This window comes from Phalacrocorax carbo, chromosome 7 (genome assembly GCF_963921805.1).
Source record: "Phalacrocorax carbo chromosome 7, bPhaCar2.1, whole genome shotgun sequence".
Lineage (NCBI taxonomy): Eukaryota > Metazoa > Chordata > Aves > Suliformes > Phalacrocoracidae > Phalacrocorax > Phalacrocorax carbo.
The window spans coordinates 15,414,374-15,438,926 of NC_087519.1; the positions used below are offsets into that span (position 1 = coordinate 15,414,374).

General features: G+C 36.4%; 2 protein-coding genes across 8 annotated transcripts in view; one reads left to right on the forward strand and one right to left on the reverse strand.

The window, feature by feature from the left end:
* Positions 1 to 10,141, forward strand: PIGB (phosphatidylinositol glycan anchor biosynthesis class B). Of its 3 annotated transcripts, none has more exons than XM_064456451.1 (12): positions 1 to 129; positions 263 to 402; positions 678 to 797; positions 1,427 to 1,531; positions 1,706 to 1,836; positions 2,150 to 2,290; positions 2,683 to 2,734; positions 3,182 to 3,393; positions 4,624 to 4,688; positions 6,952 to 7,162; positions 7,911 to 8,096; positions 8,675 to 10,141. In XM_064456451.1, the coding sequence occupies exons 1-12, from the start codon at positions 15 to 17 to the stop codon at positions 8,691 to 8,693; spliced, it is 1,497 nt and encodes a 498-aa protein (XP_064312521.1). In that variant the 5' UTR covers positions 1 to 14; the 3' UTR covers positions 8,694 to 10,141. The 3 variants fall into 3 exon arrangements, with proteins under 3 accessions (XP_064312521.1, XP_064312519.1, XP_064312520.1); XM_064456449.1 differs by having other exon boundaries at positions 7,911 to 8,091; XM_064456450.1 differs by lacking the exon at positions 1 to 129 and adding an exon at positions 154 to 209 and having other exon boundaries at positions 7,911 to 8,091.
* CCPG1 (cell cycle progression 1) overlaps positions 9,158 to 24,553 on the reverse strand; it is a 25,845-nt gene continuing 10,449 nt past the window's right edge. For 2 of the 5 annotated variants that reach the window (XM_064456444.1, XM_064456448.1), the window contains 9 exons: positions 23,936 to 24,050; positions 22,808 to 22,887; positions 22,412 to 22,619; positions 21,353 to 21,508; positions 18,043 to 18,297; positions 17,144 to 17,155; positions 14,337 to 14,458; positions 11,874 to 13,273; positions 9,158 to 9,908 (listed from right to left, as the gene is read on the reverse strand). In XM_064456444.1, coding sequence (XP_064312514.1) covers positions 9,728 to 9,908; positions 11,874 to 13,273; positions 14,337 to 14,458; positions 17,144 to 17,155; positions 18,043 to 18,297; positions 21,353 to 21,508; positions 22,412 to 22,619; positions 22,808 to 22,887; positions 23,936 to 24,050 — 2,529 coding nt within the window. In that variant the 3' untranslated portion in view covers positions 9,158 to 9,727. The remainder of the gene's footprint in view (positions 9,909 to 11,873; positions 13,274 to 14,336; positions 14,459 to 17,143; positions 17,156 to 18,042; positions 18,298 to 21,352; positions 21,509 to 22,411; positions 22,620 to 22,807; positions 22,888 to 23,935; positions 24,051 to 24,553) is intronic. The other 3 variants (XM_064456445.1, XM_064456446.1, XM_064456447.1) reach the window with 3 other exon arrangements.

Genomic DNA, 24,553 nt, shown 5'->3' on the forward strand with positions numbered 1-24,553 from the left:
GCCCGCCCCCACGGATGGAGGCGGCAGGTGGTCTGTTGGCGCGAGCTCGGGCGCGGCGGACTGAGGCGGTGCGGCTCCGCCAGCGGCGGTCGGTGCTGTACGGCGCTCCCGGCGGGCAGCGAGGCACCGGTAAGCCGGGCGGGGTGGCTCCGCCAGCGGCGGTCGGTGCTGTATGGCGTACGGCGTCCCCGGCGAGCAGCGAGGCACCGGTAAGCAGGGACGGGGTGCGGCGTCCCGCTGACGGCCACCTTGCCTCCCACAGGCCCTGCCAGCGGTCCGGCCCCGCCGCCGCTGCTGGCGCTGACGGTGACGCTGCGGATACTGAACTGCTTCCTGGTGCGGACCAGCTTCGTCCCGGACGAGTACTGGCAGTCGCTGGAAGTAGCGCATCGCATGGTCTTCAAATATCCTTGGCGGTACCGGCCTCGCGGGGCACGGCCCAGCTCCCCGGGCGCCCCACCGCCCCTGCCCGACCGAGGGATACGGCCGAGCGCCCCAAGGGGCAGCGGCGCTCGGGAGAGAGACTTCTATGGCAGTAAGGCGCTAGCCTGACCGGTCACAGAACCCCGCTGCTTTTGGCCACGAGGGTATTGTCTCGGCCCGGGCACGTCGGGGAGTAACATAGCTCGAATGAAGCGCCTTGTTTCAGTTGATCATGATCTATCCTTAATATTAATAATTATGGCTACCTGACTTGGGAGTGGGCCAACGGCTTAAGAGGCTATTCCTACCCACTGATCTTTGCGATCATCTACAAAGCGTTGCAGCTACTGGCCAAGGATGATGTCCAACTGCTGGTGAGTATTGTCAAAACACACATCCGCTACTAAAATTCAATTTAAAAGTATTGTATTCAAATTCAGTGTGTTTTTATCACTGTCTAGGAGAAATACAAAGCCTTGAATCTGGCAATTAGAGATGTATGAGCACAGACATCTCACTGAAGTGTTTCACGTGGGTGCATAACTTGTTCATAGATCTCCAGTCACAGTACTGATGCCTGTGACTGCAGAGTATTATTCTTGGCCTCCATCACTCTCCTTGAGTTTCATACTGATACGAAACCGTATGCCACTACAGCATATTTGCTCAGTTTTCCAAAGTGTTTAATAATATATATATTTGTACTAAATTCAGTAACAACAGCCCCTTTTGACTTATATTGGAGATGAATGGCAAAGAATTCTACTTTCAATTTCTGAATACTTACAGTTGGACTTTAGACTGTGTTTTAGCAGAAATACTAGTCTTAACAAAGGACCTTACTTTCTCTTTAAAAAAAAAAACACATTAAAAGCTGTAGAGAATATAACACTAATTCACTATTTTCACACCTGAAGAGTCATTCACTAATTCAGTAGTAATCTCTTCGAACTTGGAATTTAACAGGTTTGTTATAAGTAAAACTTTCTCTCTGCTTACACAGATATGGGTCCCTAGAGTTGTACAGGCAGTCCTGGCTGCTTTTGCTGATGTGAAGCTTTACTCATTAGTGCGACACCTTGAAAATGCAGAAACAGCAAAGTGCGTGGTAAGTCTCAGCCTTTAAAACCATTTTATGCATGTTAATAACGACCATTTGTCACAGTGTAAATGACAGCAAAAAGATAAGTCATACCTTGAACTATTATCACCTTCATTTAAAACTACAGAAACTGTTTTAACATTTCTCTCTGTGCATCCTGTTGTTCCTAATTATTTTCAGTGCTTCTGCCAGCTGTGTTCCTGGTTTACATGGTATTCCTGTACCAGAACCCTAACAAATACCATGGAAACTCTTCTTACCATGTTTGCTCTTTCCTACTATCCGATCAAAGGTTCCAAGACAGGGAGCAGGTGAGAAACCTTCTACTAAGAGTACTCATAATTTTTGGCTTGGGATAACAATCTACTGATACTGTATAAAATGATAATGCTTATCTTAAAATATAAGGCAACCAAAACCACCTGATTCATGTAGCAGGAGCTCTAGATCACAGAAGGAACAGCAATTGCAGTATTTCCTCTAAAATTTTTTTAAGCGGTGATATAGCTGGTATGTAAAATTCTCCAGTGTCTGTATGCAAAGTATCACTTTATGGGAAATTTTCATTTAAACTTTAGAAGACTGGAGTTTGATAAACTTTTTTCTTATGTTCCCTCATTCTAGTTGCAAATATTTAGCTTTGATAGCATTTGCAGTTGTTATTCGTCCCACTGCTATTATCCCATGGATACCTTTGGTCTTCAGTCATTTTTTGCAAGAACAGAGGAAAGCAGACTTTATCCTACACAACTGCATTCCAGTTGGGTAAGTTCTTTCTGAATTTAAACTATGACTGTGCACAGCTATATCTTGATTGATTTTACCACTGCAAAGGCAGACAACCAAAAAAGTGGATTTTGGGGGGGGGGGGGAAGTCCTTTTGAAAAAGTGTAAAGAAGGGGCAATCTTCCTTTAAATTAATGTATATACTGCAAGGAAGCACTAGGAGAGATTTCATGAGTATGAGACACACACAGCATTCCAGCTTAATCTGGGATTGTGCCAAGGATACCAGGTGACAGCAACTGGCCACGAGTATGGATCATCTCAAAAAAGATAAGGAACCAGGGAGCTTTCACAGCTATTTGGAGAACAGTAGAATCTGATACAAAAGCAATTCAGGCAGTATCAGTGCAACCAACTTTCCATTTTTGCAGATTGGTCACAATAGGAACCTCTTTAATAATTGACCGTGTGTTTTTTGGTGAGGTAAGTTGTTTTAAACTTATAAGATTGGGGTTTAGCATTTTAATGCGGATGGCTGTTTCAGACTCCCCTAGCTTCTGTTATTTCTGTGACTGTGTCTAGCCTATGATCTCTAAATATATCCTAAACCGTAAACCCTTGAACACTGACTTCTCAGTTATTTTAAATGACAGACTGTTACTTAAAATCAGTATCATCAGCCCTCAATAAATCAATAGTTACCAAAAAACTACAAAACTTAGAACTATTTGTAAGTATAACTTACACAGAAGTGTGTAAGTTAACTGCTTAAGAGAGGAAGACTGTGACAAGTCTTAATAGGAAAAAACCCCGAAAGTAAAAATGAAAACGCTGTATCATTTAAGGCCTGTGATGACTGTAATTCAATTTAGATGTTGGTTTTCACTTTGGATTTGTATCTAACTCTTCACGCTGCCCCAAATCTCCCAGTGGGTACTGGTTCAGCTGAACTTCCTGAAATTCAACGTGCTACAGAATTTGGGAACATTTTACGGATCTCAACCTTGGCACTGGTACTTCACTCAGGGACTACCAGTCATCTTGGGTACCCATCTGCCTTTCTTTATTCATGGCTGTGTGGTGGCACCACAACGGTATCGCATCCTTCTAATGGCAGTGATTTGGACAGTGTTGGTATACAGGTAATTTCTCCTAAGTGTAACTACTAACTTTCACTGGTTGTGTTCTTTTCAAAGCTCATGTCCTCTAGAACAAAAAAAGCATAGTAATCAGGTTAAGTGATAGGAAGCTTTGAACTATTCAAACATTCCAAGAAATGCCATCAATTATACGATAGTTTCTAGAATTTTATGTAATACTACTTCTTGTATCGTTACTGAACACGTATTTTTAGAATTGCTTAGACCCTTAAAGAATAAAATAATTCAGCATGAAATTCAATGGAAAATAGGGAAAAAAGAAAACACACCACCCCAATGCTCTATCACCTAACAGCGTTTAGGCAACAACAGAACTAGTTAGAAAACTGTTTAATAGAAGCCTGTTAACAAAAATACAATTTCATTTGGTTCTTTAATACATCCCCAGTGAGATGAGATGTTCTCAGCCTATAAAACTTAGTCCATTCACAACTCTACACACAGCTCTTAACATTTATCATAGGACTGTATGTCTCATTTTAAATTGAAAAGTAGAAGAAAAGATAAGCTGTTTCTAAAGCATCAGAATTAAATATAAACGAGAGACACATTTTCAGACAAGAAAAGATACAGCTAAGTAATAAATGGTATTAGACAACAGTAGTAACAGAATACAGCAAAACAGCAGTCAGGCTGCACGTGCCATCTCTTCTTTCAGTCCAGCTCGAAACTGGATGTAGCTCTAGTGGTTTTAGGCCTTTCTTATCTCCCTTAGTCTTGCAAGAACCTGTTTGGTTCCCATGACACTAGTCTTGCAGTAGTCCCCAAAAAAGCCCCAAAGTTGCCATGGGAAATTGTGTAAAGTTGTATTAGCAGAGGTGAATGTTACTTTGTTAGATACAAATGTGTACTCGAATATTAGCTTCTCATCAACACTTTTTATTGTGTTTTATTACAGAAAGTGAATTGGTGAAGTACTAGCTAAGTTATATCTAGTAATCATAGAATGAGACTGCTTAATTGGTAGTGTAGTAGCCAGGTACTTCTATTAGTGCTTGGTTTAAACTGACCAAATAATCTTAATTTGAATGTACTAGTTATGTTCTTAAGAAGTAACAATTTGGATTTTTACTTTAAACTGCTTCAATGCCAAAAGCTTTTTAGTATATGCAAGTGCTTTTCTTCCAGTCTCCCATGCTCTAAAACACATTTTGTCAAAAGAACCAATGTATTTAATTTTCTCGCTGTAGTATTATATCTGTTTTATTACAGCATGCTGAGCCATAAAGAATTCAGATTCATCTATCCAGTACTGCCATTTTGCATGGTCTTTTGCGGTAAGCATTGGTTTCAAATGTCTTGCAACCTATGCTGTACATAATTTTTGCCTAAAGAGAGACTGTTAATAGTCAATTTAGGTATTTGACAAAGGATTCTTAGAACTAGCCTAACCTTTTCTTACAGCTAGGAAAAGAAAAAAAAATGAGGAACACAGCAAGTGACTGAAACACAGATGGAGAATCCTTAGCATGGATAAAAAATTTGAAAAAATATGAAAATTGCCTCAGCAACTCCTAACTTTTTAGCAATGTCACCCTTACAGTGAACTTTGCTCCTTGGCTCCTTTCTAGTACTTTTCCACCTGTTCTCTCAAATATACCCTGACAAATGCCTTTGAGTATGCAACAAAAAGCTGAAGTAATCAAAACCTAAAATTTTCCTTTTCTAGATTCAGGTGTGTTAGTAGATGATGCTAGTTTTCTGTCTGCTCTTGACTAAATACCAGCTGGAGGCTACTTCCCACGGAAGTTCGAGAGCAGTTAATGTGATAGGTTTTTCCTTCAGGCCTAGCAAGGTCAATTTGTTAAAACAGGAATAGGGTCCTTAAACTAATGTGGTTAACTTAAAAATTAATTAAAGAGAATCTGTCCACAATTCACACTGAAAGCATATTGCTTTTGCTATGAAGATTTTGCTGATACTTAAATGGATACTTTATAAGTTACTGTTAGTTTTTTTCCTGTTTTGTGTGTTTTGGTTTGTTTTTTTTTTAAAACACAGAAGAGACCCTTATAAGGAAGTGTTTTATATTTTACAAAAACTAGGTATGAACTACAGTAGTGAATCTGTAGAAGATAAAAGTAACGATGTAAAGTCTAGTATGCTGAAAAGTTACAAAAGGAAGATGAATAGTTCTTTAGTTTAAATACAAGTTCAAAACGGATGAATCAATGAACATTGTCATTTTCTTCAACCTGTTTTGCTAGTCTAAACAAGAATACATCTTATTTCAATAATTTTGCTCTCAGCTGAGATCAGATACATCATAGGTATTGGCTTTGTTCAATAGCATATTTCGGATGACCCAGATATTTCAGATGATGCAGATAAATTCCAATCAGATCACTTTTTTTGTTAATATCCCTCTTAACAATCATGTCTAAAGGCGTGGGATCATTACACAATTTATCAAGAGAGATTTATCATCTGTGTGGATACTTCAGTAAAGAAAAAACTTACAAAAGTTATTTCTGATAACTCAGTGATTACAAAGAGGTCCTTAAATTACTCAAAATAATATAAATAAAAGCAGAAAAACCCCCACATAAATATCATGCTTGGAAATTACTACTTAAAGAGCAATTCACAAAAGCTGTAAAAAAAATGCCTATAATAGAATGTTTTCCACCCATGTTTAAACCAGAGACTAATTAGTGTACTTTGTTTTCCTCTGAGATAATGATCTGCAATTTGTCAGAACAGACCAACTGAAGACTAATATAACTTACTTGTTACTAACTTCTGAAACAGGCCTGTCCAACTTGTTTCTTGTGATTCAGTAAAGGTGGTCACAGAGCTAGGCTGCCTAAAATATTTTTATCTCCTAATACTGGCAAGTACATGACTTAGTAAGGGTTTCCAGACTGGCTGCAACATGAAGCTGTCTTCTGTGCCAGGTTCATTTAAGTTGTGGTTGTGAGATATAGGTTTATACAGCTACCTCCCACCAGGAGAAGTGTCTTTTCCTATTATTAGCTTCTTCAAGGAAAGCAGGGATCGGAGACGGGAAAGATGGAAGAGTGAGCTTTTCCAAGGATAGTAGCTCAAAATGAATAACAGAATGCTGTAGCTTTCAGCATGTTGGAGAAAAAGAATACTAGAGCTGTACCAAAATACATGTAGTTACTGTTTATTCTGGCTCTACTTGGACATGCGTGAATCAGAACACATCAGTAAGTTGCAACATACCATTCATCCAAACTACCAAATGGAGTATTTTTCCCCACAAGAAATTAAAATTAAGCTCTAAAGAGATAAAGCACTGGCTTTGAAATAGTACTTCTGTACTTGAAAAGTCAGGTATGGGCTTAGCATTTACACTGTTAAATCCAAGAGTTTATAGTAAGGGCAATAACGTCTAACCTTTGAATTACCATTCAAAGAGTAAAGACTGGAAGAACACCGTATCAAAATACCTCAAAGCAAGGTGGTGTTATCAGCTGAATAATAGATTTCCAGTAAGCTACAGTACTTTCAGAAATACTGTGTGGAACTGTTAGTGTTTGTGTATATCTAAAACTTACTCAGATGTTTCTTTAGGACAATCTTTGAAACACCTGAAAGCATGGAAGAAATCTGCAGCAAGTTTCCTGCTTCTATCAAACTTATTCCCAGCCCTGTATACAGGCTTGATTCACCAGCGAGGCTCTCTTGATGTTATGAGTCACATACAGCAGCTCTGCAATAGCTCTTACCAGTCACAAGCTTTTGTCTTCATCATGATGCCATGCCACTCTACTCCATTTTACAGGTATTAAAATAGTTAAGTGTGCTACATTAAAATCTATACACTTAAGCAGAAATTAAGATTTGGGGGTTTTGCCCTAAACTTAATAAATTAAGATGGATGAACATTTACAGGAAGAGTTTTGGTTTTTCATACAGTCAGTACAGTATGAATAGGGGAAATAAGCCAAATGCTTATACCAAAGAAAATTCAGCATCTAAGCTTTATTCAGTTTTTGTAATAGCTTTGTATGAGGATATGCACTAAGTCTTACGACTTCTGAAAGTAAGGTTTACTACTTCATTATGGTAACTTCTGTACCAAAACTAAAGACTAATTGTTACAGTCAAACTGTATTAATTTTACTTATATTTCTGCTGAAGAGTAAAGAAATGTAAATACATTGACTGAGGTCACTATTCCAAAAAGGTTGCAATAGATCCTGGCAAGTAAACAAAATGTTGATCTAAACAGTGAAGCCGATATGGAAAAGTACCTTTTAAAGAAACTGATGTTAGGCAGATGGTATTTTTACTAAGATAAATCTGCCTTCTGTAAATGGCTAACATCAGTCACAGCAGTTTGGAGCTGAATCCACTTGTACTACTTCTGCTTTCGTATGAAGTACAGAAGGGAAGGAAATATGCCTCGGGGGGAAAAACCTAATTATTTAAAAATAACTTAATTTTGGTTTTGACTAAGTTATGAGCCATTTCAAATCTTAGATATTGGTCAGTTTATCCTGAAGTGTTTGTTTTGTTTTTCTCCCTAGTCATGTTCACTGTCCTCTAAAAATGAGATTCCTTCAGTGTCCCCCAGACCTAACTGGAAATGAGAGCTATATTGATGAAGCAGATGTATTTTACTCTAATACACTTGCCTGGCTTAATAAGGAGTTTTACAATGATACATTATTACCCAGTCACTTGATCTTCTTCAGTGTGCTAGAACAGGTATGGTAAGTGCAAGACGAAACAAACTAGTTTTGAGATCAAGTTAAAAAATAAATTAGTGGAGAGTTATAGTTAAGATTTTTGAAAATTGTTGTTCTCAACTTTTTAGAACACAGCTTCAATTGAAATTGAACTCTTTGAACTCTGTAGTCCATAATATAGTACAAATACTATTCCAGTGATACATACTTAACATTCACATACACCCTCTCCTCTGCAAATTTTATATGCCATAAAGTAATGTTATATGGAATTCCCCCTCAAGCCATATTAAAAAAAATGTTCCCAGAACGACATACTTTTAAGTAAGCAACAATGACAAGCAAAACTGCCTGCAGTCATAGTACCTTTTCCCCCTCCATTCTTATATGAAGCCCATGTACTTAAGAGTGTCTGGTGAATATCCACTCTGGACAGGATGAAGCAGGATAGGTACCGCTTTTTCTAGCAGTCTTTCCTAAAGTAAAGGATAAAACTTCCAGGGGACAGTTGAATTGATGGTTTTCAGAAGGCTTTGGAACACTGTTCTAATACTCCAAACTACATTTTCTGGCTGTGGAAACTAACGTATGTTCATTTACAGGAAATATCACCATTTCTAGCTTTAAGGGGCTATGAGAAAATGGCTACTGTCTTTCATACTCATGTACCTCAAGGACGAGTTGGAAGCCACATCTATGTCTACAGGAAAAAAACTGAAATTAATTATACCTGAAGATCACTTTCTAGACTTAAGACCTAAGGAGATCACTTTTGCATAGCAGTACTATGCTTAGAAGATCTTGTACTACAGAAAGGAGAGAGTAGTGAGTCTGAAACTGGGTAAGTCAAATGGGGAAGTCTGATTAGGCAGCCATTTGCTGTCTGGAAACACCTAAACCTCTTCCTGAAGGGAACCCCAATAGCAGTATGGCAGGGTGGGGGTGTTGACATATCTTACAATACTAGAAAACATCAGGAAGACCAAACTTGCCATATTACTACTTAAACAATAAGAAATTAGATAAGACAGGACCGTTTTTATAGAAATATACAGCTATGCTAGATTTATTTTATAAAGACAGACTTTTACCCACAGTGTCTCTTTATTTTTCTTCTACAATATGCAGATAGGCAAGACATTTCAAGTACTTAAATCAGCAAGCTGATTAGAATGCAGCACAGCAAATTCCTCACAATTGAACAGGCTCTTGAACACCACCACCCACCACCACCCCCAAAGACAAGAAGCAAGTGTAAGATTACAAAACACTAGCAAATACATAATGTAGACCTATTTTTTGAAGGATGAGATGAAGTTAGTACAGCAAACATTGGAGTTAATTATTGATGCATTATGCATGACTCAAGCTTGAACTACACTACTGGAATGCCAATTAAGCATATTTTTCATACACAAGTCATTGCATGCCTGGTTTCTGCAACAACTCTGCTGGCACCCAAACTATCATCCCTTCCAAAGAACAGTTAAAGCCAAATATGCAAATTAGAAATCTTGACTTCTGTCTTCTAACAAAAATGTGTAAAAATCAAATTATTCACAGAAAAATCTTTCATCTTGCTGCTTTGTTGAAAAAACATTAGTTTCCAGAGGATGCGAATTATTAATTCTAATGTTATTTTTACCATAAATTACTCAATATTTTGGATCAAAGGGTAATTGCCCCAATTCTATTTCAAGATTTGCCATGTGTCTTCCATTAGTGCGACCATGTTTATGCCATTTACCTTCTCGTTTATTACGGTGGTGGTGCTTCTGAGCTTGTTTTTCATGTCTAGAATTTTCAGTTTGTGTAAAAGAAGGCCTTTTAGGTCGACTGCAAGGAGTAAACAAAAGCTTATTACTACTTTTATGAAAGTATTTAAAAACACTCTGAAACACAGTTACATTGTCAATAACAGCTTTTAACATGCCGAGGTTGATAGAAACCAAAATTAGTATTAAGAGGTAGTCCTTTCTCTTGTAATCAAAGTGGGGGTGGCATTTACTTGTTTGTTTAAATCACCAGTAAGTTTGTGTATTTGAAATAAATCCTTTCTAAAAATAAAAGTGCTCTGCAGCTGGTTGCCCAGAATTCTTTTATAGACTGAAGCCATGTAAACAGCTGTTTGATTATCCCTACTGTGATGCTTGAGTGAGGGCTCAAAAATAGATTATTTTTCAGTTATTCTGTTACATTCTGCTCTATAAAAATAGTGAAAACTTTACGGTCCTTTAGGAAGGTATGCTTTGTGGAAACATAGACACTTCAGAGGTTTTCATATACAGAAAGTGCATTAATACAGAGAGGGGGCACTGACAAAACACACTCGCTCACAGTGATGCAAACATCCCCATTATACTACATGGTATTACATGACTAGCCTCTCTAGCCTTCTGCTAAGGCTGTTTTCATCCTCAGTATCATACAAATGTCTGTGTAATACTATCAGGACATGAATTTGAAGTTAATTTTTAAGTACTTCAATTCATTTTGCAGAAAAACAACTATTTAAACCATTTAAAAATTAAAGATAATTTTAGTAATAAATTAGTAATAGTACTTGGACTATAAAAACAAACATAAAACTTATGTCATGCGTTTGCCAAAACTACACATTAAAAGGCTACTCGGTAGCTGATAATAGAAGTATCATCCTCATGGCTCAGCTTTTAATAAGAGATAGTACCTCACATAATATTTAATAACCCTGAAGTAGTTAAGTATTCAGGCTTCCTGCTGCAATAAAACACATGAAATAAACAATACCAGTCCAAAAGAAAAACCTGACTAAAGAACTGCACATTGGTCTAAATACTAAATATGCATTGCACTGAATAGCAGCACAGGAAGAAGTTCTGTTATATCTACAAGGACTTCTTGTGTATTATAAATATATTTTTTCCTTACCTTGTAAGAAAAAAAAATTAGTAAAAGAGACTATATAGCCAAATAGCAATGTATTAAAAGCCACATAAAATATATACATAAGCATTCCAGAAAGAGCAAGTTCCCCACAATATATTAAGGCTGCTTTCTTAATTTTCTTTCACCAAGGTCTATGTGGTAGCAACAGTCCACCATATCTAGCTCCATTGGGCCAGCCAGGCAGCATACCGCAACCGCTCTGTAGAAGCCCTGAGAATACCATTAGATACAGGGAACAATTCACACCAAGGACCTTTGTAAACAAGTCTGAACAAAATGTAGTCAGGGTCAGGATCTGAACTAAAGCCTGCAATTTGAGTAGCTCTGCTCTGGGCATACAGTAGTCTGGGCATACAGACTAACTCAGTACTATACTAAGCTACAAGAGAGTAGTGAAATTCCTGAAAAGCCAGCAGGGAATATACCTGCCAGAACAGGACCTTGAGATTGCTCAAATATATCCAAAAACCTTCTCGTCTGGAGAAAGAACAAGGAAGTCCTAGTTAATGCTTCTGAGATAATTATTAATTCCATCTGACAGGCAGTCTTAGCTGTTCAGTCTAAAGTAATCCTACTTGCAGTTACAGAGTTTTCTAAAGAACTCAGTAGAAATACTAGATTGTGCTATGTACAGTGGATCTGTAGTGCCTTGCAAACTAACATCCCACACACACAAAATTTATATATAAGGTACTACAGATCTACTTCATGTAACACAATCTACTATGTCCATTGAGTCCTTCAGAAAGTCTTCTAGCGTGGATACATGTATATATATACACACTATAAGACCACCTACTGTAACAAGGACAGCAGCTGCCTTACAAAGACTACTTCATTGCATTAACAAGTTCAGGAAATATGGAAACAAACCTGGGTCCATACTGGGGTAAATTATCATAATGAAAGTAGTATCTGTAGATGTATTTGTCCAAATCCTCAAAAACCTTTTCATTATTATTTTGGTATTCCTTCATATCTTCCAGGTAATCCTTGACATCATTAACAAAATCAGTGAACAACATCTGGTCATGTATAAATAGCCCATTATGAAAAAACTGATCGATGAAATTTTCTAGTTCTCTCCAGTGATGAAAGTTACGTACAACTTGTTGCAAATACTTTTTCATTAGCCGATTAAATTCATCCACCCTGATAGGATCTGATACTCTGTTAAAGAGACTAATGAATTCTTGATGAGCACATTCAAAAATACCAGAGCAGCCCTTTAGGACAAAGTGATGTTTTCTATTACACAAAGGATCATTGGGACATTTCTGTGAATCTGTATCTTTTTCAAATGTTGTAAACTGATGTTTTCTTCCATCTTTGAATTCTTTTGGCATGTTAGGTCCCCTGTAATGCATGTGCTTCAGATTCTCGTAAGAGTTATGTTCTCGGTAAAATGAGCGAGCTTTCTTGTTTGCCTCACGTCTTTTATCATCATTTGACTTCTTTTCAAAGATGTTTTTTGTGCTATCTTTGAAGTGTCTGAATGTAGACTTTACAGAATCAGAGAATTTTTTCAGGTTTTCTTTCACTGCTTCTTTAGCCTGCTTAATCTTTTCTTTATGGTGTCTTACAAACTCTTTTGTGGAATTTTTCATTGCATCAAAAGTTTCTTTAACCGAACCAAAAAATGATTCCTTTGATTTCTTTTTAGCCTTAATTTGGCCTTTAGCACCTTTCTTCTGTTGTCCCTTTTCAATAATTTCTTGTTTTTCAGTTTGGTCTTTTGCTTCAACATACAGCTTCTCCCATAAGTCAGAGCGCTGTTGCTCAAAGTTTAGCTTTTTTTCTAGTTCTGCTAGTCTTCCTCGCAGAATTTCTATTTCTTGATTTTCTCTTAATGTATCATCATCAGCATTGTCAGGTGCTTGATGAGAACTTAACTGTTCCAGTTCTTTTTTTAAAGCTTCTGTAACATGACGTTCTTTGTCCAGTTCTCTCCTTAACATCTGTGCCTCTGCAAAGAGTGTTTCCTTTTGCCTAAGAAAATTGTGGTTTCTTTGCTTTTCCTCTTCCAGATGTTCCCTTAGTTTCTGATTTTCCATTACAATAGACTCAGTGCTAGTACCTTTATCTTCTAAGTTTCGAATTTGTTGTCTTAGCTTCCTTAATTCTTCCTGAAGTGAGGCCAAAGCTTTTTCTTCCTTCTCTAGAGATTGTCTTAAGTGCTGATTTTCTGCAGCAAGACTTTTTTTTTGAGATTCAAAGGATTTCTTCTCCACCTCAGTAGAGGTCGAACATGTGACAAGATCTCCGTTGGGTGACTAACGCAAATAAAAAGAAAACAAGCAAAAATATTACAGTTAGAATTGTTACAATTTCAGCTAGAAAGATGGAAGACCAAGGTAGCCCAGACAGAGTTTACTTATTTTGGATGCAGTAACACATGTTGCAGCAAGATGCAAAAATAGAGCTAGTTTGTTTATCTCAGATATACACACAAACACTTTCTTGGCAACAAAGACCATGCAAGCAGCTCCCCCTTCCAACCAGCAGTCATCACCCCTCACTTGTATTGGTTTAACTAGCTGAAGGATAGCAAACTGGGTACGTGAGTTGATCCATCTTAAAAGGAAATTAAAACCTGTGTGTTTGCTGTTGATTTATGTTCAGCAAACTGGGTTTACAGATTATGAAACCAAATATGTAAGCAGAAGCAAGGGCATTCAACAGCTGGGGCAGAAATTCAGGAGCAGATTTTGAACCAAATTTGCTACTGAAAATACGTGTTTATGTAACTATATCCTAACACAAATGGATTTCCCCAGCCTCTTGGCATCCTTGACAAACTCTGTAACTAAACATATTGAATTATGTATAAATGCCGTTATCAGCAACATAAAAGAAAACTTAGGAAAAAAAAAAATACATGGATACACAAAGCATTCCCTAATCTTCTCTCTGAATGGTCTAACAGTAAAAACCTATAAGTACAGGTTAAGTATTTTAAAAAATTAATAACCATTGCCAATTTAGAAAGCAAATTCACAAAACCTGTAGGTTCAACCTGTAATAGGTTTTTACCAGCATGTTCTACTTCAGCTGTCTTCATTAATGACAGCCTGGCATTATGTCATAAGGCAAGAGACAGTCTGTGTCCAGATAACTCCTAAACTATATACATAAAAACCAGTATGTTTAAACATCAAATAACAAATTTGATCAAAATACAAAGTCTTTGTCAAGAATTCAGGGGAAAGAGAAAATTACATTCTCATAAAAAACTTAAAGAAAAAAATGTAATGGATTTGTGTGATAATTTCCCTTTGTGAAAGTTACACACAAAGACAGAATAACCTAATGACTTCCAGCTAAACTCATACCAACCCCCACTTTATGATGCACTTTATCTCCTTGCTCTTGTTGGCACTGGTAAAGGTCATCTTTCATATCCTTTAATTCACGTGTCTTTGTCACCAGCTGCTGACGTTTCTGGATCTGTATTGTACCTACAAAGATAAACTTTTTTTTGATAGTCTGACTTACATTAAGTAGTCAGAGGAACAGATGAGCCTAAACATCATCTTCATTTTCTCTGCAAATTCAAAAGCATTCTTACCTTGCATTTTCTGCCCAGTACTTACTAGTAACTGTTTAGCTGTAACAAAATATAGATTATAAAAACAGACTGTTACATACTGATTCTGTTTCTTCCAATGATAAGCAATTTCTCAAACAGATTAAAAAATATGCTGTCTTTTATTTGATGATAACAAATGAAGGAATTTTGGAACACTACACAGAAATAAGTTAGATACAAACCAACAGAAGTTACGCAGGAAAGGATATGTGTGGGTTTTCGGTCTTTTTTTTTAGTAACATGGAAGCCAATCAGGATAGAAGGGAGACCATTAGCCCATGGTATTATCCATTTCAGAACTACAACTTTTACTGTTAAGTAGTTACACAGTAGTTACACAGGTAAGAGGTTCTTAACACAGTATTTAAATTTTCATGCCCAAACACAGTTATTATACACTGCTCATGAAGCAGCAGGTATGTGCAGGCGCTGCCTTGTCCACGAGTGAAAGCTGAAGAGTAAGCAAATACCCTGTCTTTCAATTTTCAGATAAAGGCTGAGACACACTACTTTTCTGAAAAACATTTTTAATGTACTAGCCAGCAATTTTTTCTGTCAAGTAAAGCTTCTTTACTGGTACTTCCCTACTTACATACACATTCTGTAAGTCCTAACACTCATGTAGTTTTTATTTCTTTGCTTTTGAGATTCTCTTGAATTGACTCTACAGCAGATGGCAACAGCAAGTTTTAGGTACTTCTTTCAAAACCAATGCAGCATATGCAGAGTTCTATTTCTATATTTAAAGGGGGGGGGTGTATTATTGAACAGAAGAAATTCTATAAATACTATTACACTGAGAAATTTTTTGTGCTCTCAATTTCTATTTAACATTGTCAAGTATGAACTTAAAAACAGACAATGTTCTATTAAACCAAGTTGAACTCAGTAGATCGATTCAGCTGAAGTAAAGCAATGTCTTTACAGCAATGGTTTTAAGTTTGCAGAGTCCCAATAAACACTTAGTGGGAGCATAGTTCCCTGTATAAGGGAATTTTAAGTATACTGACAGTATACTTAACAGACAGATTTGTTTTTCTTAGTTATGTTTTATAGATACTTTTGAAGAAGTCCATTCCTAAGAATCTGAGGACTGCCTCTGAAAAATCATTTAATTTAAAGGGTTCACGTTAAGAGGAAGCTGAATTACAGAACAACACAAACTGTTTCTCTCCTTACCAAGAATCATAATTTAGATACAGTAAGCAAAACTGACATTTAGCAGCCAGAAAGGGCAGCAAAGATGCTGAAAATGCACATAATGAGGTAACATTCATCAGTGATTGATTTGTGTTTCCAGCTGGTACTCTGAATCACAGTATCCTTCAGATTAATTAATCTGTCCACATCACTAGAATTACAGCAATATTCCCTTTTGCAGATTCTGGTTAAAGAAAAAAAAAAAATCTGGCTGTCCATAAGGAGACACTCCTCTGGCAAGGGCTTCCTGACTTTAGCTTTTATAGTTACCTATTTTCCTGGAAAGCTTGCCCTCCTCCAGATCTCCTTCACAGAGCATCATAAAGCCAGCTAACTCAGTTTAATACTGATTAGGATACAGTTACCAATTAATACCTAATTCTAGTTGCTTTCTACATCTTTGAAAGTCTTAAAGGAGCGCTGGAGCTCTAGCTAAAGGGAAAACGCTATCGTAATACTGACATCCCATCCCATCCCACCCCCACCACCACCCCCACCCCCCCGCAAAAAAAAAAAGTCATTTCATAAAAAGTAACCCTTTTCAATCCTCTTACACAAATTAGATTAGCATTACAAGACTGCTGTGGAAAACATGCATTCCAAGCTGAATCACAAAAATGCAAAGTAGTCCTCCAGGGAGACGGACTTTTCTTTGCAAGTTTGTGTTCAAAAAAACCCAAACAAAAAAAAAAACACCACCACAAAAAAAAAAAAGGAAGATGGAAAGCAGGGTTTGATTTCCTTTCTAGTGGTAGAAAGATTAGTTATCACATAACTGTGAAGAATTTTCACTTGAAGAAGCAAAAACTAAAGCCACACAGCGTTGCCTTCTTTCTGCTGAGAGTGCTATCAGCACTGTCATCAGTGACAATTTTTATTCAGAAGTACAGATTCAATGAATGAACAAGTCAAAGTGAATCCCTTAAAGATATGACCCTGAGTACATTTCCAAATCCTCATACTTCTATATCTCAAAGTTCTTTAAAAGGATAGTATTTATCATTAACCCCCATTTAAACACAGTAAAATGATTTACAGAAGTGAAACCTCAAGTTACCACCACAAAGCACTACCAAAGATTGGTCTAGCCATTGAGCTCCTCTCTGCTTCCAGCATGCCAATATACATCAGTTTTTACACCAGCTACTGCTAGCTGCAACTGCTAAATAAAAAAATATTTTACACAACTGGATTAGTTATTTCTATAATCCTGCATACACTAGTAATTCTTAAGACCTGATTTTTTTTTTAATATAAGTATGCATACGTATATGGATGTGTGTGTACACATAGGCACAATTTAAAAAGGAAATCTGAATGCAAGCATCCACAACACACCACTCATGACTCTTACCTTCAGGATTACCTAAGAACAAAAAAAGTCAGGGTCAAGTGAAAATAAGTATAAATCTCAAAATAAATGTCAAAATTTAGACCTCTAACAATCAGTCAAAATCAAATCCAGTTAGAATCATATTCCCAGTCTCAAACTGAATCACAAGTCTTCTTATGAAGGCACGTTTTCATATAAAACTAGAACTACTCAGGAAAAATTACTATTAAAAATAAATGCCCTTTATTATTTTTATCATAGCACATGTATCTTAGAAGATCCGGATTGCACTACATAGATTTAGATCTGTAATGAGTTATGCTGTTTTATTAAATGTAGTAACAATCTCTGTAATGCTTAACTTTGGGCAATGCACTGAACACAGAGAAATTGCTGCTGCCCTGGATTCCTTAAACCATTCTGGAATTGCAAGGACAACCACAGTCATTTTTTTTTTTCTCTCCACTGGAGAAAGAAAAATATTGATACTATGAACTCCTGTAAAAAACACACCTTGCTCTTACATTTACCAGATGAGCACATACGGGACAAAAGCCTGAAATAACTCTGTGGATGCTGTTAGGAATGATAAGCACTACCACAAATTTATCGCTAAAGAAAAGATGTGAAATATGAAGGGTACATAAAGAATTATGAGAAGAACAAGAAATTTCTGTCTGGAAGGGCAACCAAAAATCAATTTCTTTTTATCTACTTTAGTTTTAAAGTAGTGTATATTAAACACAATTGCACTGCTGAAGGGCCTCCCTATATTTTACATACATTAGCAGTTGCTTTTTCTCATTCTTAGGTTTAGATTGTTAGCAGAGAACAAGACAAAAAAAAAAATCAGAGTCACAATAAATGCTATTTGTTATATAAGATGTGGATTCTATGTATTTTGTTTTCTATAAACTCACCATAGAAGTGTCCAAAGCCCATGCTGATTGCAATTACCAAAGCTAGTATGATGCATTTGTTAAGGCCACTACTGAACTGGCGTTTGTGCTGTTGTTCTCTGGGAGGTTCAGACTCCAGTTCAGCACGTGACCCACCCTCAGCCTCAGAGCTAGAGGTCAGCCTCTTCTTAGCCCGACGTTTTCGTACTGTGGGACTGGACTGATTGCTAGTTTCATCACTACTTGATTCATCATCGCTAGCCTGAGACGAAAAAACTGAAAACACACACAGAACAGTCTTTAAAACACATTAATTTTTGGAGTTTTTGTTTTGTTTTTGTTAGTACCCACAATCTGAGTATCAAAATCCATCATATTTATGCAAAATGTATTTGGCATTTATCTTAGAGAACATTAATAAAACAAAAATTCTCCATGTGATAGTTTATGCTGGATATCATGCAGGGAATGCTTGATCTCCAAAGTTAAAAATTCATTTTTTAGGAGGAAAAGATAGAGAATCAAGAAATCATCACCAAAACACTGTATGGCACTTCCCCATACTTATCACTCATTCATTAGAAAGTGTTTCTTTCAGACAGACCTGCCTCTTAAAGCACCTACATGTACTGCCTCTGCAAATTCTTGTGAAGTAGAAAGATTATGATTTCAGTTCTCCTCTTCTTACAGATCTTGAGATTGAACTATTTTAAGAAGAAAGCCTTCTAGAAGACACACATAGTTTTACTATATTCTCTGAAAAAAACTTAATTCTGTGACCTACATGTAGCTGTGGACAAAATTCTGTTAAAGTTCCATTAATGTAGGTATTATCCAAGCAAAGCTTTGCATTACAAATTTAAATATGTAATTTTGTTTACTTTTAATATCTACCATACACTACCTACCAACATCTTCACCTACCTTTCAAAAAGGTCATTTTCAACCACTACTGCACAGGAAAAGAACCACTCAGGTCCTTCTGTGTTTGTCCCTCCCTAACACTCAATCTAAAACACTTCCATTACCTGACTGAAGGTTTGGAAGACTGAATCAGCCAAGATTTGAAGAACAAATTCTAACCATAACATTTTTGTCAAACAGTATTTATGATAGCATTTGTATGTCCATGTTCCTATGGCCCAAAACCCATATATGCTAAATGGGGAAATAAAAAACAGAGTTGTAATTGCTTGTTGCTATTAGTGGTACAAATGCTTGCTGCATGTACTGTAAAGAAATTTATATAATCCAGTATATAAGTAATGGTTATTTAATCTCCCTCCTTTGAAAGTATCATTTTTCAAGTGTAAGACAAATACCAAGGGGAAGCAGTAGAAGGGTGAAAAAGAAACTTTCAAATATCTATGTTCATGTACCTAATTCACATGCCTGAAATATCTATGTTCATGTACCTAATTCACATGCCTGAAATAGATTCAATGTGATCAATGAAGCCTCCAGCACATGACAAAGTGCTCCTGCTCGGACAGTTCTAATGCTAATACCCCTTCTGGAAAGATGGTTGTTCATTCTTGTATCAGAAATCATCACTCAAATGTGAAAATATAAATACAGAGTTACTGTCCTTGAACATTTCACAACTGAAAATCATTGTCTGAGCAAAGCCATGCACAAATCACTGAACAGAAAAGAATGCCAAGCAGCGTTAGCCATTACCTATAAAAAGCATTACCAGTTAAGATTCTTCACTGAAAATAAATTCCAACGTCACAGAAGTGATTGCATCAACCTCAGAAAAGATTACCAACTAGTATCTGGAATACATGTCTAATTTCTGACTCATGGTCAGATAATGAAAGATAACTTCCCCTCTTACTAAAAAAAAAAAATCCATTTTAGTCAATTAGTCAAACCAGACTGACCAAACAGACATTGCAATAAAGACCTATCAATTAAACAGCTACTTAACATGCAAATTCTTAAATTACTTTATATAGCTTGGCAGAAGAGGACTCTATTTTAGAATCAGTCGTTTAAGTAGATGCATACTTCCCTAATCCTGGACAATAAAGAGAAGCATTCAGAAATTAGTCAGGAGAGAGGTATTCTTCCTAGAATACAGAGGTCAGACATTATAAAGGATTATACAGGATATATTTAGTAAGGCAGGTGTTGCTGGTTATTGAAAAAAACCTAAAAAACAAATAAGCAAAGAAGTTTACACATATGGAATACAAAAGTGCTTCTAGCCAAATACAAAAGCTGCTTCTAGCCAAATGGGAAATTCTTTGATATACACTGGACAGCAAAGTACAGGAAAGAAAATAGAAAAAAAAGAAAATCAGAAAGCAAAGAGAAAAAGCTGTAAGACACTTAAGAACCATTCATAAGCACTTACTGGCTAGTTGTCAACAGCATTACGCTTTCAGGCATGAATGATGTTGCCTTACAGCTGCACTAAGAATTCAGTACAAAGCTGTACTCTAACACTCACAGGATGAAAAGGAGTAGAAGTGAAACAAAGTGTGACCACAGTAGCAGTCCAAAATTCTAGCTTCTGCTATGATTTTGAAGTGTCAGATCTACACTAGAAACCAGATGAAGTAACAATATCAGTCAACATGATTGTCTTTGACATTTCTGCACAGACTCGTCTCAAGCCTAGATGCAGTTCATTTCAATATACGAGCACTTCTGCTAGTTAACTTCATTCATGAAGCAATACTAAAACATTTCTGTTTGCATGGTGAAGACAGCCTAAACAGGAATTGGTTTGCACATAAAAGTGGCAGAAAATCATTGTAGAACGTTTTAGAATCTACATTAGGAAATTCTGAAGCTCATCCTTTTCCAGCACAGTAGAAAACTCAACAAGAAGTGGACAGCAAAGATTTCCATTGCCAAAAAGTATCATGAAAATTTTGGCTGCTAAAACTTTGGCATTTAAAATAAATGCTAAAGTACTCAGATATTTTCTATAATACTTGGTCAATCAAATGCACAGCACTAAACACCATGCTGAAATCAGCTTAAGTTAGAAGGAAGAAATTCTTTTTGCCAGTCACACACAGATTTGGAATCCAGCAAGAACCATTCATTTAAATGGTCAAGCATACATATTAAAATGTATTACAAAGCTGACTGATGCCCATTCCAAATCTACATGTAAGTTTAACATTTTTTTAAAAAAAGCAAATAAACCAGTGACAGCTTCGCCAAATTCTTCAGTGAGGACTGGCTTTCAGCATCTGATTGGAATATCACTACTATAAGATCAAGTCAGATCGCTACTGATAATTTTAAGAACGCTTCATGCAAGCCATAAGCAATCAGCTTTATACAAGTGGATCAAATTTAATCACACCACCTTGGAAAGGAAGACTGCAAGAGGCATGCTCTTTCACCTCATTTCCCCCTCCCCTTACATAATAAGGAATCTTCCTCAGCTTCTCCAGCCAACTGACTTTTGTGTACAAAAACATGGGAGGGGAGGGGGGACGGGGGACAATTTTAGAACTCAGCCCTAAAAGAAAAAAGAAAGTCAACTAAATTTTAAATTTAAAATTAAGTCATCCAGAAGACTTAAATAAGGTGACAGCTTTGTTATGAATCATCACTGGTCATAATGAGATTTTCTGATTCCAAAGAATACTATACAAATACATGAACCTTTAAGAATGCTTTACTCTACTTCTAAGATAAAACAGTATTTTAAGAAAAAAACTGCTCTTTAAATAAACTTACTTTGAAAGGTAAAACTCAATAACACAAAAATGTTACAGAGAATAAAGAGAGCAGAATCAGTTACAAATAAGAAACCAAAAAGAATTAAAAAGGAAGACTAGAAAACTAGAGAAGAGTAACACAGCAGTAAGTTTTTATGTTTGGGTTTGTTGGGTTTTGTTCCTCCTGAATATCATGCGCTGCATTTCTGACAAGTACTGGGAGTATCTTTAAAGAATATACATATTCTATGTAGCTATGAAGGTAAGCAAAAAGTTTTTGTAGTCATGCTGCTATTAGTCCTCATGGCCCCAAAAATCAATTCTCTCCCAGCTGCTAGTTATTTCTGCCAACTCTATAAAAGCCAAAAAAATTACCAAGAGAAAACCTACAATTCTATGAACTAAAAGTAATTTTAATTCTCCAATATATGCTAGAAATTTACTTTCTATTTAATATAGTGAACACAATGGGAGAGAACACTTTCAAATAAAAAAAACTGCAGACGCACATTTGGACAAAGTTTTAGAATTAGGGCAACTAGAGTTATCCTAGAGACTGCAAATACTTGGATATGTACTCATCAAGAGCAACTTTTTTCCCTCTCCACAGAAAGAAAGTTTCCTAAGCAAAGATGTTTTTCTTCCCCCCCCCCCCCCATGACATTTTTGCACACAGTTGCTTAGTAACTTGTTGCTCTTACCAGTTTCTAGAGGGGAAAATGCATACTGACTACTAGAGGAGGAACCCATGTTAAAATTCTCTGAACTTTGACCTTCTTCACCATCAGCTGGAGCTTCCTCCTGACTTTGAGTTTCATCTGGTTTTGGAGCTTCAAGTGTAACAATGTCAGAATCATCACTAATAGCTCCAAAGCAGGACCCATCATCAGGGATTTTTTCTTTCTTTCCCTAGGGAAATGGGACAATGTAAAAATTATTCAGATACATACAATATATAGTAATTTTTAAAAATATCAAGAATTCTTAATGCTTTAAGAAAGGAAAATTCAGTATCTTTATTTTAATGTCTTCAAAACATTGCTTGGCATTGTTAGATGGGGCTTACAGAACCTTCTGAATAGCATAACATAATTTACCTCTGGAACCATCTGAGTTTCCTCAAAAGCAGGGAGAGTATTATCTACCACTGGTATCTCTCTATCGTTGTTGCACTGAGCTATATAAATAAGAGGAAAAAACAAACAAACATGGGATTAAAACCAGTAACTCCACAAATCATGCACACTCCCATATAATACTAAAATACTTATAATTGTGACAGATTTCTATTATCTACTCATTTCAGGGAAGGTTTTCTAAAAATACACTAAGTCTCATTTTTACTATCTCTCTAACAAACATCAGAATCCAATTTGTCATGATGCAATGTTCGTGTTCCAAAAACATGTAGACGCAGCATTTTCAGGGCATGAGTAAGGAGGCATGGTAGGGTTGGGCTGATGGTTGGACTTGATGGTCCTAGAGGTCTTCCAACCTTAATGATTCTATAATACAATGTTTTGGAGGATACTTGAATTCAAATGATCATACTGATCTTAATGCAGGTAACCTATAAATGAAAAGTACAGTTAGATAAAACCAACTCTACACTGTAAGTTGATACCACAGTACATTTGCACACTAGGATAATGAAAATATTTTCTAGATAGTCATTGGCGTGTGAGTCCTGTTTCTACATGGAGAAGTTATGAATCTGGAAACATGGCCAAGCTCAAATTTAGTCCACTGCACACTGAACCTGTCACATTTGTGTTCTCATACCAACATTAAACAACCTGAGTATTAAATTCAGTAATTAAAATATGTGGAAGGATTTTCATTAATGTGCACCAGACTTACATTTCCCACTCAAGAAGTGCTAGCACAGTGCCATAATGTTATTTTTCAGGTGTAAAAGAATTGATGGTTCCTACCAAATCTATAACATTACTAAGGAATATTTAATACAGTAATTTTATTTTATCAATAGCACTTCTATAAACTATTACGCAGCAACACGAGTGCGTACTATTCTATAACACATCTAAGTATTGACGAAATGAAAGATATTATACGATTTCAGACTGAATATTTTCCATAACACTGATGAAACAACTACTTTGACAGAGGCCCACAAAGCATACAAACTCTATTAAAAATACCAATTTTGTACCAAAGCTACAACAGATACCTATTTTATGGCACTGCTCCTCTTAATATCTTACCTTGCAAATCAATTGGTTGCTCCTCTTCTTGCAAAGAAACGTATTCTTCTGAAACAAGCTCATGGTTATCAGTTGTACTTCCATTTTCTGAAGTCACTGTCTCTATGTCAGAACCCTAGAGGTGAAAAGTTTTAAATGAGCTTACCATTATGGGGGTTTCCATCAGTAAAGCAGAAGGAAAGGGTTACAAAAAAAACAGAACATTAATAATAAAAACAGAAGAGAAGAATAACAACCTTTAAAATTGAAGAATATTTTAAGCAAAGAAAAGCAAGAGAAATACCAAGTAACTAGAGGGAAACAACTGCTAGTGTGTAATACTTACTACCTTGACTGAAAAAAGGCAGAGAGGACAATGGGGGGGTGGGGGTGGTGGAGGTGTGTGTAAGCATCAATTTAGGAATCAATTAACAACCATGCTCATTATTTTAAATAACTATTTTTATTAGCTTTATTAGACCTATTTATTCAATAGAATTTAGAGAAACAGAGGAGGTTGTAAAACAATTTCTGAATATGGGATCTAATTTTTGCACACATATCCATGTGTTTTATGTAAATACCCGCACCCTCCGCAAAATGGAACTTCAAGTGTACCACCATGAACTCTAATAAGTA

What these genes read in the sequence shown, in the direction of transcription:
- PIGB (XM_064456449.1), top strand. Translation starts at nt 15, where the DNA reads ATGGAGGCGGCAGGTGGTCTGTTGGCGCGAGCTCGGGCGCGGCGGACT. An exon ending in CGGCGGGCAGCGAGGCACCG is followed by an intron (nt 130 to 262) that starts GTAAGCCGGGCG and finishes TGCCTCCCACAG; the next exon opens with GCCCTGCCAGCGGTCCGGCC. An exon ending in ATTTTGCATGGTCTTTTGCG is followed by an intron (nt 4,689 to 6,951) that starts GTAAGCATTGGT and finishes ATGTTTCTTTAG; the next exon opens with GACAATCTTTGAAACACCTG.